We start from the raw sequence: 9,796 nt of genomic DNA on the forward strand, positions 1-9,796 counted from the left end.
CTCCCAAACTTCCCGAAACTGCCGCTGCGCTCTCACCCCCCGTGCCCCGGCTGGCGCCCGCCCCTTTCCGATCTTGCCCCCGGCCCCCGCCCCCCCGAGACTCCTCCCTGAGAAGAGGCTGCCCCGGAGAACAGGCGGTCTCCGGGAACCGGGCCTCGGGCTCGGCCCCTGCCCTCGCCCCCGGACGTGGCGGCCAGCCGGGAGGCTCCCAGGACGCGTCCTGCACTGGCAGGCTGCCCTCGGCGGGTGGAGACGAGCGCCGCCCCGCGTGTCCCCGGGTCTCTGCGCCCCGGTGGCGAGAGGGACCCCGGAGCCAGGGGCGAGGTGTCCGCTCCCGGAGCACCCGCTCGCGGAGCACCGGATCCGGAGCAGAGGGGATTCTCACGGCGAACATTTTGTAGGAATGTAAATGAGTGCATTTTGTGAGGCGACGGAGGAGGCGGGGAGCTGGAGGCGGGGGCAGAGGAGGGCCGGGGCGGGGAGGGGCGGCGGCGGGGAGGAGGGTTGCACATTTTACAGCTCACTGACCATTTGGCGATCCATTGAGAGGAGGGCTTGGAAAAGTGGCTCCTTTGTGACAGCTTTCGCCAGATTGGGGGGCTGCTCATTTGCATCTCATTAGCCATGCGGGCGGCCAGCGGCATATAAGGGCGGCAGGCCTCTGCGAGAGCCAGATCCTCGGCGCGCACTCGCGGACAGGGCCGCCAGGCGAACGCCGGAGGGACGCGCAGCCGTGGCGCAGCGCCGCCTCCCGCGGCCCGGGCCCGCGGATCCCGCGCGCGTTTACTTGGATGGCCTTGGCGGGGTTCCGCGCAGAGACGCGGCCCCGGGCGGCGGCGCAGGGGACACGGGTCCAGAGCGCTCCCGGAGCGACTGCCGCCGCCGAGTGACACCGGGCCCGGTCCGCAGGGCGCGCCGCGCACCCTCGCCGTGCACGCTCCGCCGGGCCCGCGGATTATCGCCTCGCGGTGGATTTCCAGACCGCGGCTTTCTAATCGGACTCGTAGGAAGCCTCTGCAGCTCTGTGGGAATTAAGCTGAATATCTGGACGCTTTCTCTCTCCCTCTTTTTTTTTTTCTTTCTGCGAAGAAGCTTAAGACAAAACCAGGAAGCAGACGACCCTTACCTACTCGTGGATTGGAAGAAAGACGAGGAAAACCGAAAGTTGCCGCTCCGGTAGCGGCGTCTCCGCGCGAGCCTTTCTCCGTGCGTTCAGCCAGAGCGGCCGTCAGCCCCGCGAGGGTGGGTCCACAGAACCGCAGCCTCGGAAGGACCAGGGACGGACTCCGGGCGGGCGTGGATCAGCCGGCCTGGGGCAGAGCGGCGGCCGGTCAGCGCCCGCTCCTGGGGCACGTTCGCCGCCCCGACCCCGGCCTCCCCGGCGGTTTTGAGGAGAGAACCAGGCGAAGGAGCAGGAGGGGAGTGCGTCAGGCGGGGCGCCATGGGCCGGCGGTGCGCCCTGGCCCTCGCCGTGGTCTCGGCCCTGTTGTGTCAGGTAAGTCGTCAGCGGGGCCCTGGTCCCGACTGTCGGGTAGGGTATCAGCGGGGCAGCCCGGAGTCCTGTGCTGCCATGTAGGGGGCCGGGGCGGGGGCCGGGCGCGGAGCAGAGGGGGCGGGGAGCAGAACGAGCGGCGCGAACTGTCAACCAGAAGACGAAGCCGGCGTGCCGAGCAGGAGCGCAGGACCCCGCGCGCCTCCCCGCAGGCCTGCGTCCTCACGCCGGGCCCTCCCCGCAGGTCTGGAGCTCCGGCGTCTTCGAGCTGAAGCTGCAGGAGTTCGTCAACAGGAAGGGGCTGCTGGGGAACCGCAGCTGCTGCCGCGGGGGCGCGGGGCCGCCGTGCGCCTGCAGGACCTTCTTCCGCGTGTGTCTCAAGCACTACCAGGCCAGCGTGTCCCCCGAGCCGCCCTGCACCTACGGCAGCGCCGTCACGCCCGTGTTGGGCGTCGACTCCTTCAGCCTGCCCGAGGGCGCGGGCGCCGACCCCGCCTTCAGCAACCCAATCCGCTTCCCTTTCGGCTTCACCTGGCCGGTGAGCGCCACACCTGTGGGCGCGCAGCAAAGCGCGGGGCGGGGGCGCGCGGGGTCGGCCTGGGTGTAGGTGTGGGTGTCGGCCTGCGCAAAGCGGGGGAGGTACGCCCCGGGGTCGGTCTAGGCGGGAGTTGGGGACACCGGTGTTGGCCTGGGCAGGGCGTGCGGGCGGGGTGTCTGTTGGCCTGAGCTAGGTAGTGCGCGCGGTGGTGTTCCGGGGCGGCTCGGCCAGAGGGGCCAGGCCTTGGGCGAATGACCAGGCAGGCGGCAAGGGCTGACAGCCGGCGTGGGGTGAGGAGGGGTGGCAGAGGGCCCAGGACACCTCGGTGTCGGTCCTTTGTACCCAGCTGCAAGGTCCAATGATCCTCTTCACGTGGGAAAGTTCTAGCTCCCCTGCTGGTTGTGTGGTTACCCTCACGGTGTGAACTGCAGCCCCTCTGTGTCGTTCCATTCCGGAGATGGACCTGGTGACGACCCCTCTGGCCCCGCCTGCTCCCACGCAGTCCTTTTTTTTTTAAAAACATGATATCCTGTACTTACAGGCTGAAAAAACATGCCAGGAAACCACTCTTTATAAAGTTCTTCCATTTCCTTAAGGAAAGTGAAAACATGCAAGAGATGTCCAGGGGCCCTGCCCAGGACACGCTGCATGCAGGCCCGCCCTGCCAGCCCCTGCTGGCTTGCTTGTCCCGGATGCTCAGGGCTTTCAAACATCCCCGGTCGGTGCTAATGCCTCCTCCCTTTCTCCAGGGCACCTTCTCTCTGATCATCGAAGCTCTGCACACAGATTCTCCTGACGACCTCGCCACAGGTAAGACAAACTGAAGGCCTTCGAGGCGGAAACTGCTCCCCAGCACCCCAGACACTCCTGCATCCTCCATTCTGCCTGCCACTCCAAGAGCTCAGGGTAGAGGCTCTCCGGCCTGCTGGCTTTGCACGTACCCTTCCCCTTCTCCCCACCCCAGCTCCTGGGTCTGTTTGGAACCCACGGGAGCATCCTCTTCCCACAGAGAACCCAGAAAGACTCATCAGTCGCCTGGCCACACAGAGGCACCTGACAGTGGGCGAGGAGTGGTCCCAGGACCTGCACAGCAGTGGGCGTACAGACCTCAAGTACTCCTACCGCTTCGTGTGTGACGAGCACTACTACGGGGAGGGCTGCTCTGTGTTCTGCAGGCCACGAGATGACGCCTTTGGACACTTCACTTGCGGGGACACTGGGGGGAAAGTCTGCAACCCTGGCTGGGAAGGCCAGTACTGCGCCCAACGTGAGTCCCTGCGAACACCGCCTCCCACTGCCCTTCCAGGGAACGGGTAGGATGCTGAGCTACTGAATCCTGAGAGCTTAGCCCCGAGAGATGTGCTGCTGTGGACACTGAGGCCAGGGAGCTGGGGAGGAAGACCTCAGGGCTAGCCAATGGCAGGCTGGGGTCAATGGAGAAGTTTTAGCTTCTGCTATGGGAAACTGCCTTTCTTAATCAGGGAGGATTTTGGAGCAGAGGCCAGGGGTCAGGAAGTAAGCCTGAGGGAGGGAGGGGAGGAAGGAAGGAGCAGCGAGGGAAGTGTGTGCAGGGTGGGCTCTAAACCATGCTCTCTGCTGTGACGGTATCCCCTTGGAAAGCACTTCATTTTCTCTCTAGATGTGATTGATGTGCTTGGCCTCTGCACAGTGAGATATTTGTAAATATTCAGTGTGATGCACACACACACTGCCTGTGATGCTTCACTCATTGGGTCTGTGGACACGGGAAGGTGTTTTTGAGGCCAGGGTTTGCAAGGCCTGCATGCAGAGGGGCCCACCTGCCAAATCATGGGCACTGTGACCACCTGCCTGTGTGGATGCTTGCACAGCATCTTGCTTGAGAAAGAAATGCCTGTACAGAAGTGACTGGGGCCTGCCTTCCCCATTATTCCCTATTCTCCAGGTGGGCAGGTGCCTGGGCATGATGCAGGAAACCAGGGCACAGAGCAGGGACTTGGGAGGACCTAGCTGGCCCCTGGGCCTGTTTCAGATGGACCCCAGGGGGCCTCTCTCCAGCCTGCTAAGCCTCACTGCCATTCAGCACATCCAAGTATGGGATTTCCCTATAGTCAGGGGGTTGGGTGGGTCCTGGGGCTCCCCCAGAAAGCCCATTTATCTTCCGTTCTCTGGCCTGGCAGCAGAGCCCACCTGCAAAACTTCTCTTGTGGACCCAGAACCTCTTGCCAGGGAGTTGCAGCTTCTGTTTTGATTTGTGGCTGGGGGTGAGGGTCAGTCTTCCCACACAGCCTCACAGTCACTCAGCTGTTTCTTAACCACTCCAAAGGGCTCTTTTGAGCTCCCCCTTGGCCTGAGCTGGCTCTGTTGTCTTAAAAAACTTGTGGAGCGACTTCTTAATGAGTTTCATAACCAGGCCAGGAAGCCAGCTGAAACTCCAGTTCCAGCCTCCCCACCCCCTCTGAGACCCCTGGTTGCCTGCTGCCTCCATCCTTGCTTTCTTCTTCTTCGCTGTGGGGTGGCCATAAACTTAAACTTTTTTCTCCTTATTCAAACACTGGCGTGTCCCCGCCCCCGCTTACGCGTGCCATCGATTAGATCTCTCCAGGGTTAGGCAGCAGGGACACATGCCTGCTCCCATTGGCGGAAAGGGCGTGCACGTGCGTGCGTGTGTGTGTGTGTGTATGTGTGTGTGTGTGTGTGTGTGTGTCCATGCTAGGGGTGCGCGGGTAGGGGCATGGGGGTGAGGGGGAGGCCGGTATTGTTGCAGTGAGGCAGCTGCTGGGAGAGAACAGACAATGGAGCAGCTGTCCAGCCCTGGTGCTCTGCACACCAGCTGTCCACCCTTATCTGCGCACACACTTTCTGGGTATTAAGAGGTGGAGCTTTCTGCATAGAATTGGGAAGTGGGGGAGGAGGGGGAAGGACTTCTGACCCTCTCTTAGAAGAAAAGGGAATGGGGTGGGGGTGGGGGCTTCCGTACTCTTTTGTCCTTGAGCCACTGTGTTAAGAAGAATGCTCATGCCCCTGGCTGAGTAAAGTCCACAGTTACTAGGCAAGACTGGTCAGAGGCTACAGATAGGAGATTAGTTCAGTCCGGTTCTCCAACTAAACTAGGCAAGTCTTGTCCCAGCCCTGTCATGGCAGCAGCCTCTGTTTGGGGTGGGGTTGACCCTGTGTCTTTTCTTTGCATGCAGCAATCTGCTTGCCAGGATGTGATGAGCAGCATGGGTTTTGTGACAAGCCAGGGGAATGCAAGTAAGTTTGCAAATATTACTTTAAGAAGTGTTTCTTATCCTTTTACTCATAGTGTATTTGTAAAGCATCTCTAGATGATCATTTGAAAACCTCAGGTAAGATTAGCTGGTGGGAGGGCTAATTCTGGTGTTCCTACTTAGAAAATACATGGAAATGCCTAGGGTCATGACTTGTCATTTAGCTAAGTTCCTCAGTGGTTATGGGAACTTATACATAGTAGTTTAAAAATAATTGGCACAGAAAATGAGAGGGTTTAGTTCAGTGGTTCCCAAACTTTGCAGCACATCAGATCAGCCTCAGGAGTCCCTAGAAATGCTGTCTGGTCCTTACACCCAGAAGTCAGACCCTCTGAGGTGGGACCCAGGCATCTGTGTGTTTCAAGCTCCTGAAGTGGCAGTTCGGTGCTGCTGGGGGCAGTTCCTCGAGGGTGGGAACCATGTGCTGAAAACCAGTCCCACCAGCATCTGCCTGACTCTGACCTGCTCTCTCCCAAGGTGCAGAGTAGGCTGGCAGGGCCGGTACTGTGACCAGTGCATTCGGTACCCAGGCTGTCTGCATGGCACCTGCCAGCAACCCTGGCAGTGCAACTGCCAGGAAGGCTGGGGGGGCCTTTTCTGCAACCAGGGTAAGCCTCCTGTCCCTTCCAGGTAGCCTGAGCTTCTCTGACCTTGTCACGCAGAAGACACAGCCTTCCTAAATTTCATCCTGGGCTTCCCTCTTGTCCCTCCCCTGTGTCTGCCCCTCACAGACCTGAACTACTGCACACACCATAAGCCTTGCAAGAATGGGGCCACCTGCACCAACACGGGCCAGGGAAGCTACACCTGCTCATGTCGGCCTGGGTACACAGGGGCCAACTGCGAGACAGAGGTTGATGAGTGTAGCACAAGCCCCTGCAGGAACGGGGGGAGCTGTACGGTGAGTCTAGCCATGCGGGCCTGCCTGCTGAGCAAGGGGAGCCCCAGCTCATGGGGACACACACCCATGGCCTCTTGAAGCAACTTTAGAGCCTTTTTTGCCTTCTTCATCATTACCTAGGACCTCGAGAACAGCTACTCGTGCACCTGCCCCCCTGGCTTCTACGGCAGAATCTGTGAGCTGAGCGCCATGGCATGTGCGGACGGCCCGTGCTTCAACGGAGGACGGTGCTCAGACAACCCTGAGGGGGGGTACACCTGCCGCTGCCCTGTGGGCTTCTCCGGCTTTAACTGTGAGAAGAGGTTGGACTCCTGCAGCTCTTCACCCTGTTCTAATGGTGAGAGGCCAGCCCCTGCCCTGGGGCATCATCAGCACTGATAAGAACAAATTGGAAGGCACCCTAGCCAAGTACATTGCTTTGCAAGCTACCTTGAGTTTATGGAGCCTCTGTATCTGAACAGTCAGAAACTATAGAAGTCTTATCCTCGAGTCTTGAAATGCCCGGGGAGCAAGAAAAGCAGGCAGGAGTGTTCATTCTCACATTCTACAGGGAAAGCCTGAGGCGGGGGGTGGAAATGATCTGCGTGAGGCCACACAGACCTCAGGTGCCGGGGGCCACGCCACAGCTCAGATCACACTCAAATGGCAACCCAGACACTCTGGAGGGAAGCCTGGCTCTCCTGTCACCCAAACATGGCCGTCTGGTGTGTCTGTGTGAGGAGGTGTGGTCTGCTGACGGGTGCCTGCTGTTGTAGCGATGCCCTGTGCAGACTCACTGGGTAGGAAGCTGTCCCCGATGGTCCCATGCCGGAAGCTTGGGTAGCTTCCCATTGCCCATGATATGCAGGGAGCACTTTGCGGAGAAGAGCCGTGCCAGCCTCACTCCCGTACAGGTGCGCAGAGGGTGTGGCAGCGCTCTGGGGCCAAGTGGTTCTCTTGCTTCTGTTCCCTGAGCCAAGAGGTATTGGAGGCCTTGTTTTTAGGAAGGCCGATCACTGGAGGTATAGCCAACCTGGTGCTGGAAGGGCAGGGCCCCTCCCTCCTGGCCTCCCGGCCTCGGGGCCTCCTTCCTCTCCTCCTCTCTCTCTGCTTCCAGTCCCTGCTCTTCTCACCACGTGTAACTGGGGGCAAGCACATCTCCCCTAGGCCTCAGTCGCTCATCTGTAAACTGTCCTTTGTTGGGTCTTCTGGAAGGCGAATGCAGTGATCAGGCAAGCACAGTGCCCAGTCCCTGCCAAGCTCAGGAGCAGCCTCTTTGTCCGAAACTTACAGGCTCCTCCGACGGGCTCCCATTTGGGGGTAGTGATTTGCCGCCGCAGCGGCTGCTCAGCAGGTGCTTCCGAGCCTTGCTGAGGCGAGCACCGGCGCCCGTCCTGTGTTCCAGGTGCGCAGTGCGTGGACCTCGGTGACATTTACCTGTGCCGCTGTCAGGCTGGCTTCTCCGGGCGGCACTGCGACGACAACGTGGATGACTGTGCCCACTCCCCCTGCGCCAACGGGGGCACCTGCCGGGATGGTGTGAACGAGCACTTCTGCACCTGCCCGCCTGGGTACACAGGCCGGAACTGCAGCGCGCCTGTCAGCAGGTGTGAGCACGCTCCCTGCCACAACGGGGCCACCTGCCACGAGAGGGACCGCCGTTACCTGTGTGAGTGTGCCCGTGGCTATGGGGGCCCCAACTGCCAGTTCCTGCTGCCCGAGCCGGGCCCGGGCCCTGCGCTGGTGGACCTCACGGAGCAGTACGTGGAGCGCCCGGCCGGGGCCTTCCCCTGGGTGGCCGTGGCCGCGGGGGCCGTGCTGGTCCTCACGCTGCTGCTGGGCTGCGCCGCCGTGGTGGTCTGTGTGCGGCTGAGGCTGCGGAAGGGCCGGCCGGCCGCCGATGCGGGCCGCGGGGAGACGGAGACCATGAACAACCTGGCCAACCGCCAGCGCGAGAAGGGCGTCTCCGTGAGCGTTGTCGGGGCCGCGCAGATCAAGAACACCAACCAGAAGGCCGACCTCCACGGGGACCCCGGCGTGGACAGGCACGGCCTCAAGGCCCACTACCCATCGGTGGACTACAACCTGGTGCAGGGCCTCAAGGGCGAGGCCGCCCCCGCCGGGGACCCGCTCGGCAAGCGGGAGGAGAAGGGCGCACCGGCCCTGCGGGGGTGCGTGCTGCGGGCCGGCGGGGGCGTGGGGAGGGGCGGGCGGGGGGCCGCCGCGCGCCCGCCTCCAGGCGACGGCCGCCGCCCGGGCCTCGCGTGGCACGGGTCTCTCGTGTTCCTTTCAGCGGAGACGCGTCCGACGGGAAAAGGCCGGACCCTGTGTATTCCCCTTCGAAGGACACGAAGTACCAGTCGGTGTACGTCATATCGGAGGGGAAGGACGAGTGCGTCATAGCGACCGAGGTCAGTGCGCGCGTCCGGCCTCCCCGGGGGGCACGCAGAGGCCGCGGGAGGCCGCCCCGTCCCGACCTGACTCCGTTCTGTCTGGGCCCCCCCAGGTGTGACATGGAGGTGACCTGGCAAAATCCCCGTCTCTTCAAACAAACAGAATTCCAAGGATAAATGCCCCAACGTATGCTGCTGAGAGGACAGGGAGGCCCCCTCCGCCTGCCGCCGAGGAGCCCGCCCGGACGGCGCCGGCCTCTTCCCGACGCCCGAGGCCCGAGGCGCTGCCTCTGACCGTGTTTCCGTTGCACTATGGACAGTTGCTTTTTAGAAAATATATATTTAAATGAATGGACTTAATTCCTACATAAGAAGCATGCACTGCCTGAAGTGTATATTTTGGATTCTTATGAGCCAGTCTTTTCTTGAATTAGAATCACAAACACTGCCTTTATTGTCCTTTTTGATACTAAAATGTGTTTTTTTTCTAGATGGAAAAAAAAAATGTGTGTTATTTTTTGGACTTGTAAAAATATTTTTCATGATATCTGTAAAGCTTGAGTATTTTGTGATGTTCATTTTTTTATAATTTAAATTTTTGGTAAATATGTACAAAGGCACTTCGGGTCTATGTGACTATATTTTTGTGTATATAAATGTATTTATGGAATATTGTGCAAATGTTATTTGAGTTTTTTACTGTTTTGTTAATGAAGAAAGTCCTTTTTAAAATATTTTTCCAAAATAAATATTATGAATGATGAGCCGAGATGGACTCACTCACCACTCCACCTGCAGACCAGCGCTTGCTCACTCGCCATTCTAGGCCCTTGAGGACAGAAATGGCCTCTGGTTTTCTATTTTTGAGACCTTTGCCTGGTTTTATTGGACTGGCTGACAGCAACTTTCCTCCTCTCTGCTCCCTTCAGAGACCCCCCAGGGCCATTGTCAGGCAACTTGGGGAGCAGGTGGCATCTCTGGCTGGCTCCCCAGGCAGTGCCCTCGGGTCCCCTGAGAACACCAAGGCGTGCGCGACTCAATGTCATGTTTGATGGGTGCCAAGAAACCGCAGAGCTGGCCACCTTCCTTCTGAGCCTTTTTTTTTCAGGACTGGAACAAAGCTTCCTTTGGGATCACATACCCATTAGCACTTTTATATTGCCATGGCAAAGGCTTTTTGTCTTAGAATAATACTTATTCGTCCATTTGTTTGTGGATTTATTCCTGGTTAATTCAGAAGTG

At 59.7% G+C, this 9,796-nt stretch overlaps 1 protein-coding gene across 3 annotated transcripts; it reads left to right on the plus strand.

Annotated features, from left to right (window-relative positions):
* The first annotated feature begins 561 nt into the window (after window positions 1–561).
* On the plus strand, window positions 562–9,318 carry DLL1 (delta like canonical Notch ligand 1). Of its 3 annotated transcripts, none has more exons than XM_036926516.2 (11): window positions 562–1,495; window positions 1,737–2,030; window positions 2,780–2,840; window positions 2,995–3,297; window positions 5,204–5,264; window positions 5,759–5,889; window positions 6,013–6,182; window positions 6,303–6,519; window positions 7,567–8,332; window positions 8,455–8,572; window positions 8,668–9,318. In XM_036926516.2, the coding sequence occupies exons 1-11, from the start codon at window positions 1,442–1,444 to the stop codon at window positions 8,671–8,673; spliced, it is 2,181 nt and encodes a 726-aa protein (XP_036782411.2). In that variant the 5' UTR covers window positions 562–1,441; the 3' UTR covers window positions 8,674–9,318. The 3 variants fall into 3 exon arrangements, with proteins under 3 accessions (XP_036782411.2, XP_036782410.2, XP_036782412.2); XM_036926515.2 differs by having other exon boundaries at window positions 8,718–9,318; XM_036926517.2 differs by having other exon boundaries at window positions 3,040–3,297; window positions 8,718–9,318.
* Window positions 9,319–9,796: the final 478 nt, after the last annotated feature.

Source organism: Manis pentadactyla, chromosome 12 (assembly GCF_030020395.1).
Source record: "Manis pentadactyla isolate mManPen7 chromosome 12, mManPen7.hap1, whole genome shotgun sequence".
Lineage (NCBI taxonomy): Eukaryota > Metazoa > Chordata > Mammalia > Pholidota > Manidae > Manis > Manis pentadactyla.